Genomic DNA, 20,865 nt, shown 5'->3' with positions numbered 1-20,865 from the left:
TTCAAGGCTTTTGTTGAAAACAGACTTCTTCTAACACCAAAAGTGTACTCGTGCTTGCAGGTAGAGCTCTGATTCACAGTCTAGTTCTCCTAATTTTGACAATTAAAATGAGCAAAGATCTGTGCATCGAATACCAGGTGTGCTCTCTGCAAAAGTCAGTGTTCCATCAGTAGGTGTCATGTGGGAACTCTGAAACCCAGTTCACCTCTCAGGCATGGGACTGAGGTACCTCTGGCTGAATCATTAACTCCATGGCTGGGAGGCAGACTGGGAATTCAGAATTACAAGAAGCTGTTGCATTTTTTTTTTATAAGCAAATGATGAAAAAGGGATATATAAGGGGAGGGCTAAGGAAGCCAAAGGAAAGCACTAAATGAAAAGCCCATACCAAAGTAAGACCTTAAGAAAGGTGACTCTAGTAAGGTCCATCATATACTTGGAACAAAACCAGACCCTAAAACTTTCCAGGAAAGAAACAGCAGGAGCTCGAGCGGGGGTTGGCTTGGCTCATCCAGATGTGCGATTCTTCTTCCCTCTCTCCTCTCAGCTAATAAAAGGGTGAAGCCAAATAATTGCACAACAAATGGTACTTCAAGTATTTAGAAACACGGCCTGCATGTCTCAGAGGGGGGATCCTGCACGAGCTGGGGAAATTGTGCACCTCGTGAAACAAAGCTGCCACTTCCAGCAGCCGCGGCGCGCAGCGAAGGCACGAGTTCATGTCCTGCACTCAGCTCCCTCTTCCTCCTGCAGGGCTGCACGCTGACAGCAAAGAGCAGTGAAATGAAAAGGAGTAGACAGAAGGGTTATTTTGTTCAAACCTCATCCATTCCAACACGAATGCCACTATAATCACACACAGAAACGTATACACAGCACACGCTAACCAGCTGGTTCACGTTTTTACAACACTGCCCATGGACTCCCCTGTGCTTGTACACACCTTGTGAAATGCTAAACTGGACACACAGCTCAAGAGGCATTTCTGACCCGTTGAAGGGGAAAAAAAAAATATCCTGCTGCCTTCACCAGCTCAGCTCCAGCTCCTGAAAATAAACCTGCCCCAAACCCCATCAGCAGCAGGGCTTTGGCCAGGGGGGGTAGAAAGGCAGGATTCCCACAGCTCCTGGTGCCACCTCCCCTCCCATCCCTGGCCAAGGCCATGCTGAGCCTGATGGGGTGAGCTAAGCTACTCATGGGCTTTACCTAAAAGAGGGTGTAAAAATAGCATTCCCTTTGTCCAGGTCCTCTCAGAGGCTGGGATTAGTGAGGGGTGGCAGTGTCCTGGGCACACACCTGCCCTGCTGGAAGAATAAAGCTGAGAGGTCAATGACAGGGATGCCACCTACATTTTATATATATGCATATATAATATTTACATATATATAGCTTCCAGCAAGAACAGCACAAGGTATTTCTGAATTAACTCATCCAGGAGCTGGAGGTTTCTGTTGGAGCCTATCTGAACTCTTTATCCTTTGCATTTTGTCTCTCTCCCCCTCGGGCTGAAGCAAAATTTGGGTGAGCTTGTGGCTTGCAAAGCACAGCTGTTCAGTGGCTTCTGAAGAATTGCACTTGGAGTAATTCAAGTTTCTGTAGTTCAAATATTGTCTACCCTGCTTTTCCCGACGCTTGTGCATGTACCAGCATAACTCAAAAAGAGCTGACCACAGTGTAACAGTGTGGAAGTTAAACTCTTCCTCTGGAAAATGTAACTGGAGGTCAGCAGCTCCTCTGCAGCTGGGAAACACAACACAAGCCTATTTGAAGGTAAAATAAATAATAAAAAGAAGTGAAAGTCCTCAGAGCGTTCCAAAGTGCAGCACGGATTTGGGCGAGGCTGTGATGGACCAGTCAGCCCAATGTGGTCACTGGGGAGGTGCTTCCACCAGTCCTGCTCCCTCCTCTGCCTCTGCTGACCCTGAGCAGGGAAGTGCTTCATCTCTTTTGTGTCTCTGCATATGGAAAGCTGAGTAACTCTGACTGCCCTGCAGGCAGGACTGGTTCTGCAGATCCACACAGCAGTTAATGTTTGCACGGGTCAGAGAAGATGCCAAGTGCCACAAGGGGCTCATTCTACAACCTAGAAATCCCACCTGCCTCCAGGAAGCAAATATTTCCTCCCAGGGGCATTTGCTGCCGCTTAATACTATTAGTTCTGCTGGGTAGGAAATCCCAGAGGACAAGAGTCAATTTGAAAAAAGACATCAGTACATCTACCTGCTCCTGAGCCCCAGACTGGAACACACCAGCCCCTTATCAAGGGGGCTGCAGGTGCTGCCAGGGCTTGGCAAGATGCTCAGCTGGGAGTGAAGATTTGAAAAGCCTTTAACACTTGAAATACATTTCACTTCATTTCATTGCTGTTTCCTGGATGGAAATTAATGCCTGGCCCTACAGCTGCTCCTGCTCCTCTGCAAAGGGGTTTATCTCCATCACCCCAAATCTCAGCCTTGATCCAAAAGCTGCTGAAGGGCTGGGTGCTCCTCAGCTTTGACTCTGGGGTGGGGTTTGGTTGTTTTTTTGCATGCAGGAGTTTGGATGGAGATTCTCCATCCAAACTCACACCACAGCACTGGGGACACAAATCACCTGGCAGCCACCAGGCACAGCACCAAAGCCATCCTCACCCCAGAGTATTTATTTAATAATCATAATGTAATAAAAGGCTCATTACAAAACCTAGGAGCACTACAAATATTTCCAGTATTTCTTACAGTCCAACCACTGCTGTGTTGGATTTAGTGTTCAAGAGCAAAACTGATTTTTTTTTTCTTTTTTTTTCTTTTTTTTTTTTTGGAAGCTTTCTACTTTGTGCTGCTTCTGGGAAAATTGCAACTGTAAAGTCACATTAGTGAGGATCCAAGCACAATCTGTAACAAAAGTAAGGCAATTTTGTGGTTATTTTTTAAAAAAAAAGGGACTTCAAACTGAAAAAGTCCATTTAACTGCCAGTAGATGGCAAAAATATCCCGTGTTTGTCTTGATTACCTTAAATGATTAGTAAAAAAGGCTTAATTTGTTGTTCTTTTCCTTGCTTCTCATACAAACTTGCAGAAAGTATAAATTAAAGTGCAACTGTACAAAAAAGAAAACCCTAGGAAAAAACCTCAAGGGGTCATAAGAAGCTATCAAAAAGACAGATTACATTTTTTTTCAAGTCAAATGACTGCATACCTGGGACCAGCAAAAGTTCTTTGCTTTGTTTCTTAAAACAGAACACAAAAGAAAAAAAACCAAAACAACAGAACAAAACCAAACACCCCCCCCCCCCCCCCAACATTTTTTTGGCAAAGCTTTCATAAAGCATTTGTTCCTTGATTAGGCTATTACTTCATAATCAAGTAAATGGAATTAAATACCATGTCAAAGCCAAGCAGATGCCAACGCTGCCCATTAGATTAATCCCGTGTAATAAAAAATAATAACTCTTTTAAACAAAGAAGTCACACATGCATTAGGGTTTACCCTTGGGTAACAAGAATTTAACCTTAAAAATCCCCGCAGTTCATCTCAAAAAATAAAATCCCATCCTTCAGATAGCCAGTAGCAAAGGAACAGTAAAATTCCGGGTTGGGATATCCCTGCCTGGTCAGCGGAGCAGCGAAGGCCATAGTCCAGTGGGCAGCAGCAGCAGGACAGGAGAACCCTTGGGCAAGGGCAGTGAGTGTCCAGCAGCAGGGAAGGCAGATTTGGCAGTGATTTTGGGGAGGTGACAACAGGCAGAGCATCCTAGAGGAAAGGTGAGAGGTGAGTGCTCCGGAGCTGTGTGCTGCTGATGGCTCCTGCCCATCAGGGATGATCCCAACCCTCGGGGGAAGCACTGGGTCCTCAGGGGGGTGATCCAGATCCTGTCCTCTGCTCACATGAACCCTGCTTGGGATTCAGCCCCTGGAGACCGTGGTGAGGCAGGGGAGGGGGAGCACGCTGGAGGGAGGGGAGAAAAAGGCAATCTGCCTTCAGCTCCGAGCGTGGCGAGCAGCTCAGTGCTGTCCGGAGCCTTTGGGCAAAATAAAGCACCAGGACTCTCTGCAGAGAGTGGACAGGGACAAAGATTGCACCTTAGGGACACTCCTCTGCAAAGACTGCACCTTAGGGACACTCCTCTGCAAAGAGTGGCCTCCCCACGGCAGGTTTGCACCAGGACCTTTGCACATCCCGCCTTCCCTGCCCATCTTCAGCAGAGGGAAAAAGAGAGGGGAGGGAGGTCATATTGCACTAGTGCAGAAGCATCTAAGCAGCTGCTGCTTTGGGGAGGAAAGTGTGAGAGAGGCTGGCACCTGGGTGTGAACACTGCAGAGCTGCTTCATCACCCTCCACTCCGTCTCACAGGGCTCCCTGGTCAACCCCTCTGCCCTGGCTCAGCCCAGCCTGCCCTGCTCTGCACAGCATCAGGGAAAATCTCAAACTCCCTGCAGGAAGCGTGGCTATGCCTCCATTACCTCAGGATGAACCAGGGGGAGGTGTTTTCCAAAAACTCAGTGATAATGTTTGTTACTTTACAGCCTTAATATTTCCCGTGGGGTTCACAAGGAAAGAAGAAAAAAGAGTATTGGATACATTTTGCCAGGCACAAGGAGAGAAATTAAGTTAATTTCCTTGGTGCCTTGCTAGAGGGGAACATGTTTTGGGTCTGGACTTGGCTCTGTGGGGCAGTGAGGGGAGGAGGAGGAGGAAGAACAAGGAAGCAAAAGAAAGGAGGGAGCGGACGAGTCGGCGCAGATCCTCACAGTGCGCAGAGGGGTTGTCAGCGGGCCAGGGCCATGATGAGGCTGGCACACATCTCAAAGAAGTCCATGGTGTGGCTGCCCAGGCGAGGGGGCACCGAGGGGATGCTGCCCACGAAGGAGCCGCTCAGGGAGCCCATCAGAGACTGGCACTCGGTGGCCGCGGCCGCGTCGATGCTCAGGCGCGGCCGGTGCAAGCCCGCAGCCGAGCAGGAGCGCTGGGGCGTGGAGGAGCCAGACCTCTGCTCCATCACCTCGTCTTGAAAAGCCAGAAACAAAAAAAGGGAGAAGAGAGAAAAAGTGGGATTAGTTCAGCAGCTGCAGTGCGGGTGTGGTAATGAAATGGGAACGGCAGCAGAGTTTGAAAGGCGCCAAAGGGCTTCTGCTGAAATGACACGCGTGTGTAAGCACTTCAAAACGCAGAGGATGGTTCTTAAACTTCCAGCCTCGCCCTCCTGCGTGTTCTCCATCTCCTACTCACCATCGATGCTTTTGAAGTCCAGCAGATAGCTGCGGTTGTCCACCTGGTAGAGCTGCAGGCTCATCTTCACGTAGTTGCCGGTGACGGGGTTCTTGCGGCGCACCCGCAGGTGGTAGGCGTTCACCACCTGCAAGGGGAAACCTGCCCTCAGCAGGGACACTCCAGGCACCAACAGGAACACTTCTTCCCTTATTTTTTCTAAATATGAGCAAGACATCTTCTGGGAAAAACGGTTTCTCAAAAGGACAACCACTATAAAATGAAGCAAGTGGCTTCGTTTCCTCCTGTGTTTAAATGTTCTTCTTAAGGCTGTGATTCACCAGCTGCTGGCTGGGGAAGATGTAGTGACCCATCTGCCAGGCACAAAACTGATGTTTGCTCCTCCCTCAGCAGCAGCCATGGCCACATGGACCAAAAAGTCCACTCGTGGGCCCACATACATAGACAGTGCTCGTGAAATCAGGGCAAGCTGGGCAGAGCAGAGCACCTTCTCCCATCAGCACAGCCAAACCCAGTGCCTGTGCATCAGCCTCAGCTGAGTATTTCCCCTCACTGCTTCCCACCTCACAATCTGCTGCATCTCATTTACAATGAGATCTTTTCTCTGTGCTATATTTATGAAGCAACTGTGTGGATGGGAGAGTTAATTCTGACGAAGAGTCACATCTGAAGTTATTCTTAGGATGGGAAAGGCTATTGTGAAAGCTCCTCATATGAAATAAGCTCCACTGCCTACACAGAGATGTTGGGCTGAGTTGGTTTTTGAGGCTGTTGCAGAAATACAGCAGGTTTGTTCACTCTCTGTAAAACCAAGCAGCTAAAAAATGTCTGGCTGGCGTGGGCAAATGCACCTGGCCACGGTGCATCTCCTGCCTGGTGCAGGGAAATGGGATTTCTGGAAGCTACTTGGTTTTAAAGATGTAATATTATCAAAAATAAGGAGGAGGCAGGAAGTTCTAAAAAAGTAGAACAGTGAAATTCACACAGTACCACACTTGGGACCTGGAGGGAAGAGGGGAGCTCCTCTGGTGATAAAATCTGGGCTGAAATTCTCCTTACCTGGCTCCCAATGCTCACATGATGCTGCTGCCAAAGGCCACGAGCCAGGAGAGCTCACCTCAGGGGCTGCACCAGCATTTGGGGAGTCAGGCACAGCAGCACAGCTCCAGGGCTAACTTAGGGATGTATTATTCCAACTTTAAAAAGGACTATGTGACTAAATGTTGCACAGCCCTGGAGAAATACCTGCAGTGAATACTGTCAGCTAAAACACCCGGATTTAAATCAAGAAGCTGAGCCCTTAATTGAAGAAGCATTAAGTGTCTGAAAACACATCTGGTCTGCATCTCCATCAGGGAAAAAGCCACCACATCAAAGATACAAATTCTGCCCCCAAGGCCACCCTGCCCCTCATCTGTGCATCCTTTAGGACAATTTGTACTGTACCATTTCTGTCCTGACAGGACCAGGCAGAAATAATGAGAGTTCCTCTACTCAGGAGCACTCGAGATGACTTCGCAAGGAATTAGCCACTAAAATTAGAAATGTGAACAGCTCCTCTTATCCCTGCAGCTAAACAAGGCAGAATCATCTTTCCAGCTGAAGTCTTGGAGCACCTTATTTCACACCATAAAGAAACACTACAGATAAGCATAAATAGGCACAGCTGGCACCTTAACTCAGTGAGTTTGCCTTAACAAGGAATAGCAGGGATGATTGCAAGGTGGGGGCATTTATCTGGTGTTACTGTCATATTTTCTGGAAAAATCTCTTTGCCCAGGATTTTGCTCCTGGGAAGCTGAGAAGCATCAGAGAAAAATGAAAAGAATAATTATCTGATTTGCTTCTCCTGTGTTTTGCCGCTTTGGAATATATTATAAATATATTATATATTTAATATATTATATATTTATATATTTAATATGATAATATATAATGTAGAATAAAATATATTATATAATATATAATACAAAATATATAATAATATATATAATGTTATATATTTTATATAATAAAATAATAAATTAGCCTTCTAAGAACACAGAATAAAATGCATCATTCCTTCCTTCCCTCATCGGGAGTCCTTGCAAATACAACAATCTGGAAACAGGTGGGGGCATTTATCTGGAAACAGGTGAGGCATTTGCCTGGAAACAGGTGGGGCATTTGTCTATCTGGAAACAGATGAGGCATTTGCCTGGAAACAGGTGAGGCATTTGTCTATCTGGAAACAGGTGAGGCATGTATCTGGAAACAGGTGAGGCATGTATCTGGAAACAGGTGAGGCATTTGCCTGGAAACAGGTGGGGGCATTTGCCTGGAAACAGGTGAGGCATTTGCCTGGAAACAGGTGAGGCATTTGCCAGGAAACAGGTGGGGGGCCTTTGGCTGGAAACAGGTGAAGCTCCCTGAGTTTATGGGATAAAGGATGCTGGAAACCCACCGCAGCACTCCCTACCTTCCACTCGAAGTCCAGCTGCTTCATAGCCCGGTACACCTCGGCCATAATGTCATAGGGCTTGCTCTGGCTGCGGATGCCCAGGTGCCACTTGGCCTTTTTGACAGTCAGGGGCTTTGGCTTGGTGGTGTTGAGGGCGTCCAGGGGGCAGCGGGCCTTGGGGCTGTCGGCGATGAGCGGCGGCATCCGCTCGGGGTGCGGCTTCACGCCCGGCGGGATGTGCAGGGCGCTGTCGTCCATGAAGGAGCCCGTGGGGGGGCTGGAGGCCAGGTAGAACTCGCTGGCCTGGTTCATGATGCGGCGGTTGTCGATGACCAGGTGGTAGGCCCCGGCCAGCTGGTCCTGGGGGTCGCCGCTGTACAGGCTGTTCATCACCTCCGACTCGGTGCACTCGAACTTCTCGCACACCTCGCGCACCGCCTCGTCGTCGATGACCGTGGCGTCGTAGGAAGGGTCCTCTGGGAACAGGTAGCTGGGCAGCTCCTCCTTGAACCACTCGTGTTCCCTGGAGAAGGCAGAGGGGAGCCTCGATGTGAGAGGGGAGGTGGGGAAAGCACCACCAGACAAGAGTGAACCCCAGCAATGAACAGGGAGCAAAACCCAGCCTGGTACAGGGACACCGATGGCACTCTGCACACTGAGTTTGAAGTGAGACTCAACACTTCCAAGGTTCCCATTTGTTTTTGGTACAGAGCATCAAACCTACCCAATTCCCATGCCCAGTACCCAATACCCAATTATCACTAATTTACAATGAGGTGAATGATAATTAAGTGTCTAAAACACACACAGTGCCTTGTCTAGAGGCTCCATGTATTGACAACAATCTTGCCTCATGTGCTGCCTCTCTAACATGTAATTAAGTCCTCTCATCCTAAGGAATTAAGGAGTAAAAAAGGAAGTTTGCATGGGTTCGCTTGAAGGGTAAAATCAAGGCTGTCCATTGAAAATGCATTAAAAACCTGAGAATTCCTGGAAGGCCTAATACAGTTTATGTTCATGCTTAGCATATAGCTAGATGTAACACATCCAGTATTTACATATTAAGTTAGTAACTCTTGGGTTTCTCCTCCTTTTCTTTTGGATATACAGTAAGTACAATGATTACCTCCTTTATCTGGTACCCATATGGATATGGTCTAGAAATATAGTAATGAAAAATGGCTGTTGGATATTATTAAATTATTGGGATTATTGCATGCTATAGCTGGTTTTGCTAAGTGCTGTTAGGAGATTTTTAAGGCTAGTTTATAATGCAATAAAATAGAATTTTAAATGTTTGTATATAAAATAGATATAAAAAATCCTCATCCTGTTCATCATCACACCCACTTCCAGCCAGCACAGAAGGGGTGCAGGGCTGCTGGGGACAAAAACCATCTGGATTAGCTGACTACTCCTGAAAACCACCCTGCCCACCTGCCAACAGGTGACCCCCAGGACAGCCACCAGAGACCCCCCACAGGCAGCCAGCCCACCCCAGCCCACCTGATGTCCTTGATGGTGGCTCTCTTGAGGGGGTCCACCTGCAGCATGTGCATGAGGAGCGTGGCCACGGAGCGGTTGAGGTATTCAGGGATGTAAAACACTCCCCCACGGATCTTCTTGAACAAGGTGGGGACGTGCTCATCATCAAAAGGCAGAGTGCCACACAGGAGGGCGTAGAGGATCACACCACAGCTCCAGATGTCCACCTCTGGGCCAGCATAGAGCCTGCACGAGGACAAGGACAGGAGAAAGCTGTCACCATCATCCTCTCCTCAGTCAGGGTGCAGGTTCTGTGTCACCCCCATCCTCTCCTCAATCAGGGTGTACATGGGGGGAACCCCTGCCAGCTCCAGCAGGGACAGATCTCCAGCCCACACCAGGGCTGCTCACGTGGCTCCCCCCAAACCAAAGGTGCCTCAGCCAAAAGGGCTCTGGGAAATGAATGGCAGGGCTGGCACTGGCTGCCCACACTCCTGTGTACAACCCTGCCTCCAAAAAGCCAAACCTCACATTTCCAAGAGCCCTGCCAGGCTGTTTGCTCCTTTGCCCCAGCAATTTCTGTTCACTGAACGAGGCAGATAACGCAGCAACAGATAATTCTATCTCTGAGTGTTTATTTTTGGTGTGCTGGTATCTAAGTGCTCCTGCTTCCTACAAGCTGCCAAATGTGCTCTCTGCCACCACCAGCTCAGGACACCCCAAATAATACAGCTTTGCTGCTCCTGCTCATCTCTTTTTGCTACATGTGATGCCTCCCCAGAGATTTTGGAAGGCAACACTTGCCCTTGGGCTGTGAGGCCCAACCAAAACACAGAAGTTGAAACGCAGCTACAGAAGTGTCTTCATGAAACTTCAACATCCTGCACTTGCTCCTCCTGCAAAGCATCCCTGCAGACAGAAATCATGCTGGTCATGCAGGTGACCATTCTCTGAACACCCCAAAACACTTGGTCTGCTTCTCCAAGGGTGAGTTTCCCTGCTGAGCCCAGGGACAGCAGCAAAGCCATTTGGGGAAGGCAGAGGCTCAGCTGGATGCCCCACAGCCCTGCCTCAACGCCCAAGTCCCACAGATCAGAAACCTGATTCTTTTGCTGATAAGAGCACTGCCTGAACAGTTTTTTGGACCTTTAAGCACACATGAGATGCACTTTTATGGCTCTGAAACCTGAGCTGTCACACTCGACTGCTTTGGTGCTCTTAGCAGGGCAGGCAGCAGAGCCAGGAGTCAGCTCCCCCTTGCCCCACACAGCCACCAGCAGGGCAGGGAGGGGGAGTGGTGCCTGTCCCCCACAAATGCAGCTCTGAGAGGAGGGCAGCTTGGTCCTGAGCCTGCAGATGGGAGTGATGAAGGAGGGATGCAGCCGCAGCCAGCCAAAAAGTGCAACATGTGGGCTTGGTTCTGGTTTTCCTTCTTGCTTTTGTTGTCACTAAGCTGCATTGCCTGTACCCTTGGAACACTCAAGGACTAAATCCTCCTTGCTGATCTGCCATGTGCCTTGTCTCCTATACAAATTGAAAAACACGTGTCTGGCCTTCACTGAGATGGAAATAGTATTTTTTTGGCATCCCAGTAGTTTCTGGTTTTGTCCCCTTCCTGACAATGAGGATTTCCTTGGTTTCACTTCACACACAGAGCTGTAGTCACAACAGGGTTTTTGGATGCTAGTCTAATTCCTAGGATGCTCTGCCAACACTTGCTCTGGTATAAACAGGGATAAAATAATCAAAATCACAGCAAACACATTCTGAACAAAATGTTCTATTTAAAAGCTACAGATATAGGCAAAAATACACTGGATTAGGAAAAGTAAAGCTCATGGCAAAGGGAAATCAAAATAAAAAAGGAGCAGATAATGAGATGGGCAGTTTGAAGGACCATTCAGAGGAGGGAAAATTTGAAAATCTGTATTTGCAATCTTTGATAAGGTATTACAGAGAGAATTAGGGCAAAATGTACATTCTATGTAATTTCTGTTCCTGACAGCAAAATACAGGAGGCAACACTTCTGTATCAACACGTGGGAGTCCAATTCAGCCTTGTGGGGTGTGCCCAGCACTCCATGTGCTGTACAGATGTTTCATGCTGAGAGATGCAGCCACAGAAGAGGTTTGTCAATTCAATGAATCAGTTCAAAACAAAGCTCTGAAGGTTGAACTGACTGCCACAGCCAAAACCCCAAGCTCAGGGAACCAGAAGACAAGTATTTTCTTTACCAGTGTTGGGAAGGGATTAAAGATCTTCCTGCTCCTTTTGTTAGTGAATGGTTTTTCTCGTTAACACCGTGTTTTACATTACAGGTGGGCAGGAGAGGAGGGGGTGGCCTGGAAAAGCCTTTCCACCTGGAACCTCAGTATTTGCATCCAAAGAGTCATTTTCACCCTCTTTAATTAGCAATATAAACAGTCAACATCTGGTATTAATAATTCCTCCAAAGTAAACACCCGTAGCAAAACACGGTTTGCTATTACAGCTACTGAGAAGTAAAATAAGCAAGAAAACCCTCAGATCTTTGCCAACAGATTCACCCAAACACAAAATCCAGGTTGGAAGGATTCAGCTGCTTTTACTAGACATGCAAAGCTGTTTCCAATACCAAGAACAAATTTAAACTCAAAAGACTCTGATGAGAAATTATCTGTCTTACCTTCCAGAGATGACTTCAGGGGCTGCATAATTTGGGGAACCACAGCTGGTGCGTAGAAATTCACCATCTGACATCATGTTGGACAGTCCTAAAAAAAACAAAATGCTTATTATACGCTGATGTTTGATCTGAAGGTCCAGACATGCTGTGTGACATGTGTCACACAGAGAAGAGGCAAGGAAGCAGAGTGGGATATTTGGAAGGGAACTGTTGATATAATTTAGATAGACTTCTCTGAAGTGATTTGAAAATTGTTACTTTTGTTATTATTGTTGTTATTTTTGTTAGGTTGTTTTTTTCTCCACATCCAACCAAGAAATATTCACTGCAGGCTAATTTTGCTCCTCTAAGTTGCAAATCCCTGAGCACAGAGGAAAAGAGACATAATTCATCCCAGAGCACTCACTTCACATGGCAACTGGAGCTGTGAAATGAGTAAATCTTCAGAAGGATTTACATTGCTAGAAAGGACTCACCAGGACAGAGTTGGTAGCCCGGGTATTTTAATGGATTTCAACCCCTAATGCCACTTAGAGACTCCTGTTACTGCTGGTTGTAAAATGAACTGAGGCCAAGAGCACATGGCCAAACAGAGGGAGAACATGCACAAAAATAAACACACACAGCCAGCTCACCCTGATTCAGCTGCAGCCAGCCTGCCTCAAACACAAATTAGGTAAATTTGACGTCGGGTGATTACACTAAAACACAGCAGAGATTTACAAATTACCTCTCTGCTCCATTCTCAGCGCCACTGCAGGAGCAGCCTGCAGTAAGCAATCCCTGCTGCTGCTGCTGCTGCTGCAGGAAGGGCAGTGTTTGTGAGTGTGGGATTTCCAGGTGGCTGGGGCAGCAGGCTCTGCAGCTCCCTGGCCACGCTCCGGCGGCCTCTGGAATGCTGCTGGGCACATTCACATACCAAAATCAGCTATCTTTGCATTCATGTGTGCATCCAGCAGCACGTTCTCTGGCTTCAGGTCCCTGTGCACCACCATGTGCCTGTGGCAGTAATCCACTGCAGACAGGATCTGCTGGAAAAGGCGTCGGGCTTCTGCCTCCTCGACCTGTGGGAAGAGCAGAGGGAACAGTGCCGGGGCTTGGTGTGCACTCAGGCAGGGGAAGGCTGCACTTAGCAAGGAGCCAAAAAAGCTTCCAGAGTGCAGAGGGAAAATCCCAGCCTGCCTGACAGCAGAAGCAGCAAATAAAGCAGATTTCTCACCCTTGCATTTTACAATGTGCCAGCGTTTGAAAATGATACAGCCCCGAGATGAAAGGTGAGACCTCGGTTCAGGTGAGATGTCAACAAGAATTTAAAGGGGGCACCTATCAGACAGTGGCCTGCTGTCCCAATAGGACTGGTACAGATCCAGGCTGGACAAAACACCACAGAGGATGTTGCTGGGAGCAATTCCTCATGGACTTCCTCTGGAAGCAACAGGTGAGGCTGGAATATTGTGGTGATTTTAATTACCTGTGTAGCTAATAAAGCTGGATGAGCTAGATGAGAGAAACTATATTTTCAATTATTATTTTTACTGATGAATTCCAAAAGATTCCCCTCATGAAAAACTGAGTTTATGAACGCAGAAGTTCAGAAAATATCCAAATCAGCCACTGAAAAGACTGATGGGCAAAATGTGTGAGAAATCAGAACTGTACATAGAAAAGTAAACTGAGTCAGCTCCATTGACCACTACACTAACCTAACCCAATCTGCAGTAAATGTATTGATTTTGTAGCACAGAAAGGGAACATGTGATAGGCTGATCCTTCACCTGAACTCTTTTTCTGGATGTCCACTTTGGCCCATTTTACCTCCTTGCCCTGCAACTGCTCCACAGGGCAGACACCAGCGATTTTCCTTCTAACCAAAATCTCACATTTCACAGGTGACTTATACCCAGTGGGACTGCTGGCATTTGAAAATGTTGCTCAGATAAGCCACATCCTTGAAAAACCTTCAAAGAACCTGACATGGAACCAAGAGGGGGTCTGGCAGAGGTGAATGACTGGACTGGAGGCCACACCAAGTGGTTTTCCCCTCCCATGCCATAAATTTGCTGCTGATCCATGGGGGTTTTGACAGGCAACCCATAGCTAAAAATCCCAAAAATAAGCCAGTCTTCCAAATATTTGCCCTAAGCAACACGTTACCTGGTATATTTTGGTTTGAGGGTCAAAAATACACCAGCGAGCGCTGCGAAAAATCACACGCAAGTTTTGCGCGAGCCAGTACGAGACACCCCAGATGGGTGAAGCAACTTCTATTTTGGGCCTTAACCTTAACTGTGCTCCCTTGAGCAGTGATTTTGCTCCTGAACACCCTCCTCTCCCCACACAATTGCTGGGGCTGGCTCGGGACTGGCACTTACACGTCCGTGCTTACAGATGTAATCAAACAATTCCCCCCCGGACACGTATTCCATGACCATGAAGAAGTCTGTTGGTGTGCTGATGACCTGGTACCTTCAAAAACACAAGCAGATTTAAAAAAAAAAATACATAATTAGGAACAGGGAAAGGCTTTTGAACAGATTATTAATTCCACATCAACACTTGAAATGAGGATTTGTTTGGATCTTGCATTTGTAACCACTTTCCACTCCTGAAAAGCTGTTCCTTGTTTCCAGTATAATCTTTCACTTGTCTGTGGAAGGACCTCTTTTCCAGACCAATGATCTTCCTTTAGCCCTTTAAATAATCCTCTGAAATATCTGCAAGGCAATCTTACCACATTTAGGACTGCCCTGACTTTCAAATTCCCATTTTGGGTAGAATCTGCAACAACAGCTTTAGAAATGAAGTCCTGGTTAGCTGGGGGCAAGGAGAGGATCCATGTGGTTTCCCTCATATCAAGATTAAAAAAAGATAAAGAGCTCTAGGCACTAGAGAGAACTTCCTCTGGACAGGTACAGAAGCAAAAAGGAGACCCCCTGACGTTATTTTTCAAATATTAAATCTCTCTAGAATGGGGGGAAATCCTTCTAGAATGGGGGAAAAAAACCCAGAGTATTACCTTCAACTTGCAGATTTATTCTCCATTTTCCTTCAAAATGATCCCTGAGTGCTGCAAAGACATTTCAGGGTCCCAGCTGGAACAAACTGCCAGTGATCAGCTGAGGTCAATGCAGCCCCAGGAATTCACAGCAGCACCAGCTGGGACCTCCCTCTCTTTTATTTCAGATTCATTGTTTTGTTGTTTGCTCTTTGGGTTTTTTTTCAGATGAATTTCATTACTTTTTACAGGACTGTAATTTGAAACAAAGAGATTTCAGCAATTTTTAAGAGGCTGGCAAGGGAATGTGGGATACTGCCATAAAAATCAATACCATCAACCTCATTTTTCTGAAGAGCTTTGGACCCAGACATCTAAGCTACTGTTAACTGCCCCAATATTTCTTTTATATACATTTAAAAACTTATTGAAAGAGGTTTGTGTGCCCCAGTCTCCTCACATCTTTATGTGAGGAGAATGCAACATGTATCACAGGACACAGATATTGTCAAACTGGGTTTAATTTTTACTGCTTGGACAAATGTGTGAACAGGATTTGACTTGCAGGATGCTGGGCACACAGCTGAGAAGTCTTGCTGGCGCTTTTTTCATGAAATAATACCAATCTGTTCTCCGATAAATCCACGGAACTGTGAAGTTACTCTAAAGTCAACAGTTGCTGCATGGTTAGTTATTTAACTGTAGAGAGAATTTGTTTTCCCTTGCCTCTAAGTCCCAGGTATTTGCTATATCTCATGCCAGTTTTAAGGCTGACCTAAATGTCAACTTACCCTTGCAGTTACCATTCAACAGCTTTCTTTTATAGGAATGCCAAAGATATTATCGAGTGCCTCATTAATGTGGGCTGGCTGCACAAGCTGGGGATTGAGCAGGAATCCCAGAGGCTGCAGTGCAGGTGCTGATTTACGACCCCAACTCAGGTTCATCAAAGTGGAGACTTTCAAAACTTATGTCTGAATAATAAATTTTGAAAGGGAAAAAAAAATGTTCTTTTAAGCTCTGGCTAATCAGTGCATTAAACATAAATCCTATTGAGTGGAAGCCAAGGTTTCCGTCTCAGAGCCTGACCATGCTGCAATTCACGGAATCATGGGATGGTTTGGGTTGGAAGGGACATTAAAGACCATCCAATTCCAACCCCTGCCATGGGCAGGGACACCTTCCACTATCCCAGGTTGTTTAAAGTCCCATCCAACCCTTGCCTTGAACGCTTCCAAGGATGGCGAAGCTTCTCTGGAAAACCGGTGCCAGCGGATCACCTAACACACAAAAACTCGACCAAACCCAATTTTTGGTGCCCTAATCCATCTCCTGAAGGCCAGCCAGCTGTGTGTGAGAGGCCTCTGTGCAGAGAGGAGCAGCTGCACACGTGGCAGGGAGGGTACTCACAGTTTGATAATGTGGGGGTGCCGGAAGAGTTTCAGGTTTTGGATTTCCCGCTTGATCTTCCCCACCACATCCAGGCTGCGGATTTTCTGCCTGTTCAGTATTTTCACTGCCACTTTGTGCCCCGTCAGCTGGTGCTCACCAACTATTAGAGAGAGAGCATTGCAAAGTCACTAAACTGTGCAGCAGGGTTCACTGAAACAAGAAGTTTAGGGCACTATAAGCAAAAAGCCACTTCTGAAGGGGAAAAAAGCAGAAGATGAGGGTGTGAAATATTTTAATTAAATATTTTTTGTCTCCTCACTGTTTTCCCAGTGGAGTCATAGAAGGCAGAAGAGAGGGGACTTATCTGCTAAAAGCACTCCACTAAATAAAAGAGTGAGTTGCTGGAGGAGGTCATACCCCAAGCTAATTTGCAAGGATTTATAGCATGTAAAAGCCAGATTAATCAGAAACAGATATATTTAAATGGCAGAGGAGAATCTCCACCATAACACACTGGTAGTCAAAATCTCTCATAAACCCAGTCTTAAAACTAGACCATCACACTTCTTTTTTTTTAAAAAATGGTATGGGGATTTTCCTTGCCCAAAATAGGACTGCGGGATTTGCATTACTAAAATGAATTTCTATTTATACTTCCCCCAGCGTGCTTCTTGTTTTGATGACAAGCTGCAGGAACACTGCTGGACTGCAGGAGCAAACTCTGCTTTTAGGAAAGATGCAAACTCCAATATGGTTTTTTTTTTTAATGCACTTGGTGCATTGAGATGCTGATGTTTATCTCCTGTGTTCAGGGGAAAATCATACCCATAAACTGGGAGGAGCAGCCCCACTGTCACTGGGGGAATTGTAATTAATGATGTGAAACTAATTCAGCATAACTATTTGTTATTAATAAACAAGCCACACAAAAAAAAAAGCTCACAGGAAGCAAGATTTATATTGAAATTGAGAGCAGAAAGAACTTAAAAACGTGGTGTTTATACCCAAAAAGGGTTCTCAGAGCTGCCCCTTCTCAGTATTTTCCAACACGATATTCAACAGAGTGACACACGGATGGTTTCCTAAAGCCTGCACAGAAAAACCTGCTTACAGTAAATATTTGTGCTCTCTAATTACCAGCATCACCCTTCCAGTGCAAGGAGTTAATTATTGCCAGCAAACCTTGTTATTACATTATTAGAGCCTGTAATTTTGGCAGCCCTAATGAGCTGATCAGCAGCACCCAGGGTGAGCAGGAGGTGTGAGAAGGGCAGGGCGGCAGCACTCAGGGCACACCAGGTCACTATTATTAGCCACCAGATAAGACCTGCCAGAGATTCTTTCCTCAAGAAGAGCATCCTAAAAATAAAACACTTTACTGCCCTTGAAAATTAAAGCACCACTTTGCATGTCCATTTTATTCCTCGTAATACTTAAAACTACTAGATGATGGAATGAAAATAAACTCGGCTTTGCAGCAGAGATGCAATTTAGGGATTAGCTGAGGGCTGGAGGAGGCAGATAATTCCTCAGAGGGCTGTAAATAGTCCAGGGAGGCATTTTCCCTGGTGAATCCTAGGGGAGAAGAGAGCAGGGCAGTGCTGCAGGGAGGTAAAGCAAAGTTTTTTACTGGACTAGGAGGAAAACCCTGATTTCCACCACCCTTTGTTTCAGGACAACACTTTTTGGCCTTGCCTCAGCATATGCTTTGAAAATTTTTTATTATACACTAGGGAAAAAAAAAAAAAAAAGCCATGCCCAGAATGAATAATTATTGTTTTTAATACTACTGCCAAACAGTTCATCCCCTTTCCCATCCGTGACAAACAATGTGTAACTCTGCAAAGGTTTGCTAGCACAAACACATTAATAATTAAAAATAAACAGCCTATTTTGTAATCCATCTTTTGCTTACAGTAAGCATTAGATACAGAGATATTATTGTTTCTGTCCCCAGTGACTTGTTAAGCCTCCTTGAACTCGGTGAAAGAGAGAGACAAAGAGGGAACACAATTTCCTATGTGGTGGGAGACTTTTAAGCCTTTGAGGGCTCTCTGGACTGCAGGAATTTAGACATGGGCAGTAGGAACAACTCTCCCTCTGCTCACAGAGTCTCTGAAGCCCAGGTTCATCCCAAAAGTGAGGGGCAGGTCCCAGGTCTCCCACAGGCATGGAAAAGGATCCCCACCCCAAGGTGAGGACACCTCCTTCCCTCTCACTGCCTCCCCAGATTCAAAAAGTGGAAAGGGGATTCCTGACATTCACTTATTTTTATAAAAGGACAAAAAAAAAAAAAAAAGAGGAGGAATAGTGATCACAGCACCATGAGCACAGATAATAAATAAAACCCCTTGACAGCATGGATTTCTATATCACTTTATCCTACCAGCTCAGGCAGCACAAGCAGTTAACAGTTTTGCAAATGCTTCAGGGCAATGTAGAAGCTCTGTGGAGGGGTGAGGAAACTCCTTCCCTATCAGCTCTGCTGGCCCTTATCTCAGCCCCAAGTTAAAAATGAAATCCATCCCAAGCATATATTTAGCAATGCTGTATTAATTCTGCTTGTCTGCTGTCCCAGCCTCTCCCTGTCCTTCCTCTGCTCAGTCTCCTTTAGTTTATCTTCCCTCTGACACCAAGTTTGTCTTTCAGCAGCAATGCCACAGTGCCTGGGAAAAACGGGATCTGATCCTGACTGGAGCCCATGGAGGTGACACAAACACAACCCAAGTCCTGGAGGGACCACAAATCTGTCACTTTTGTGGCAAAGGAGCCAGGCAAAGGAGCCGCCGAGGATGCCATGGGTGGCATCACACAGAGAAAATATCTGGGTTAGTACTGTGAACCTCACTGTGGTCACAGCAGAGCTTTTGAGGACCCAAAAGGGTGGGATGTGCCCCCAGCAAACACAATTTGTCTCATCTGTTCTTGCCAATCCCCTGGGAAAGAGGTGCCACCTCCTTCCTCCGAGGTTTTGCTAAACTCCCAAATCCAAGACCTCCACAGCTCTATTTCTGCAAATTATTCTGGTTTTCTGCAAATCATATTTTTTTTTTCTGCAAATAATTCTATTTTCTGCAAATTATCCTTGGCCTCGAGGACAGGGAAAATAACTACATTTGGTTAAAAAGCTGTGTGGTAACTTCAAGTCCTGACATGACACCTCCTGTCCATCCACCACATCAGCTCCTGCCACCTTCCTCTCTTCTGACAGATGCTGGGTCCTCATCCCCACTTCCAGATGGAATTTCAGTATTAGCACCAAAATCCTGCCCTCAGCTGCCAGCCTCTTTGCTCCCATCCATGCCTTGAGTGGACTTTTTATAAATGAGATCAAGAAACTCAATGGGCTTAAAACAAAACAGTTTCCTGCAGTGTTCAGCCAGTTTTTAGGAGGATCAGCTCCCTGATGGCCCAGGCAGTCAGGGACTTTTTCTGTCATGCCTCTGGCTCCTGATGGCTCAAAATGACTCCTCAGCTCCAGCCATGAGCTGAGGCCCTGGTTTGTACCCCATGTCACTAAATCCTCCCTTTCATTGCCATTTCTTATGTCCCTAATAACAATAATCCTGCACAACTGTTAAATTATGATTTCTTAACTTTGACGAGTAAGGCAGCAAAAAGCACCCAAACCAAAACCTCGTGCAAGGCAGAATTTGAAGAAAACACATCAGCAACAAGAAATGTCACTGATGGTACTTGACTTCTCCTTGAAACAGCAATTATTATACCCAACACACAGTGCTTGAATCAATCAACAAAAAACTCTACTTTTCTCATGTGAATACAAGTTTTTCTAAAGCTCATTCGATTAAAATGCTGCAATTCTCTATAAATGGGAGATTCCATTCCTTCATTTCAGTTCCCAGTCTCAAGCACAAACTCCACCTGCCAGTTGTAGGCAAAATATTAGGGGAAAAAACCATATAAAGGGTACTACTCACCTATAAAGGATTTTGAGCTAGGAAATCTCTTTTATGTTATTTGAAATATTTCTTTGCAAAATGTCCGTTTTACCACACTCGGGTCATATGTGGGGTAGGGGGTATTTGTGCTAGTTACGGGGGAAAAAAGGGTATTGTTGGCAGGTTTAAATTGGTCTGCAAGGAAAAAAACCTGCCTTTGGAGCAGTTTTGAGGTCTGCTACTACACAGGAGTGATTTAAATGGTCCTTACTGTTAGAAGTATTTATTCTGATAATTCTTTAGACAGTAAATTTGTGGTTTGGGATTAAACACAGCAATATATTTTTAGGGGCGTGATTAATGGCCACAGGTGGACTTAGCTGCAGAGGTTGTGGTGGTTTCTTTCATCTGCTGTCAATTTGGGTTTATTTTAAAACTCCAGGAACTGGGGGCAGGCACAGCACCCCTTTGCCCAGCCACATCCCAGTGGGGTGGGGGGACACTGAGTGGGACAGCTGCTCCCCCAGCTCGAGCTAAACCCATTTCCAACTGGGAAACACAGCTTTGACACTGAATTTTGTTGGTTTTCTGGTTTTTTAGGATCTTGTTTTAAAACTGAAATTTGCACGTAACGGCAGAATCCGCGGGAAAAAAAGAAATACAAATATTTGCAAACCTCACAGCCAGGTGAAGCAAAGCCCTCAGGATGTGAGCTGGCTGCTCTGGCATAGCTGGACAAGGAATCCCTGTGTGGAGACTCAGCCTGACACAACCCCC

The 20,865-nt window shown here is 46.1% G+C and overlaps 1 protein-coding gene across 2 annotated transcripts; it reads right to left on the bottom strand.

The window, feature by feature from the left end:
* Nucleotides 1–3,366: 3,366 nt before the first annotated feature.
* PRKAA2 (protein kinase AMP-activated catalytic subunit alpha 2) lies at nucleotides 3,367–16,347 on the bottom strand. Of its 2 annotated transcripts, XM_031058601.1 has the most exons (9): nucleotides 16,205–16,347; nucleotides 14,172–14,265; nucleotides 12,719–12,863; nucleotides 11,800–11,887; nucleotides 9,155–9,379; nucleotides 7,667–8,171; nucleotides 5,209–5,335; nucleotides 4,731–4,986; nucleotides 3,367–3,732 (listed from the first exon to the last, which is right to left on the bottom strand). In XM_031058601.1, exons 2-8 carry the CDS (start codon nucleotides 14,229–14,231, stop codon nucleotides 4,748–4,750), a joined length of 1,389 nt encoding a protein of 462 aa, XP_030914461.1. In that variant the 5' UTR covers nucleotides 14,232–14,265; nucleotides 16,205–16,347; the 3' UTR covers nucleotides 3,367–3,732; nucleotides 4,731–4,747. The 2 variants fall into 2 exon arrangements, with proteins under 2 accessions (XP_030914461.1, XP_030914458.1); XM_031058598.1 differs by lacking the exon at nucleotides 3,367–3,732 and having other exon boundaries at nucleotides 3,744–4,986; nucleotides 16,205–16,346.
* Nucleotides 16,348–20,865: the final 4,518 nt, after the last annotated feature.

The sequence above is a fragment of the Geospiza fortis genome, unplaced genomic scaffold (assembly GCF_000277835.1).
Source record: "Geospiza fortis unplaced genomic scaffold, GeoFor_1.0 scaffold396, whole genome shotgun sequence".
In the NCBI taxonomy this organism is placed as follows: domain Eukaryota; kingdom Metazoa; phylum Chordata; class Aves; order Passeriformes; family Thraupidae; genus Geospiza; species Geospiza fortis.
This window is presented reverse-complemented; position numbering and strand designations above follow the sequence as displayed.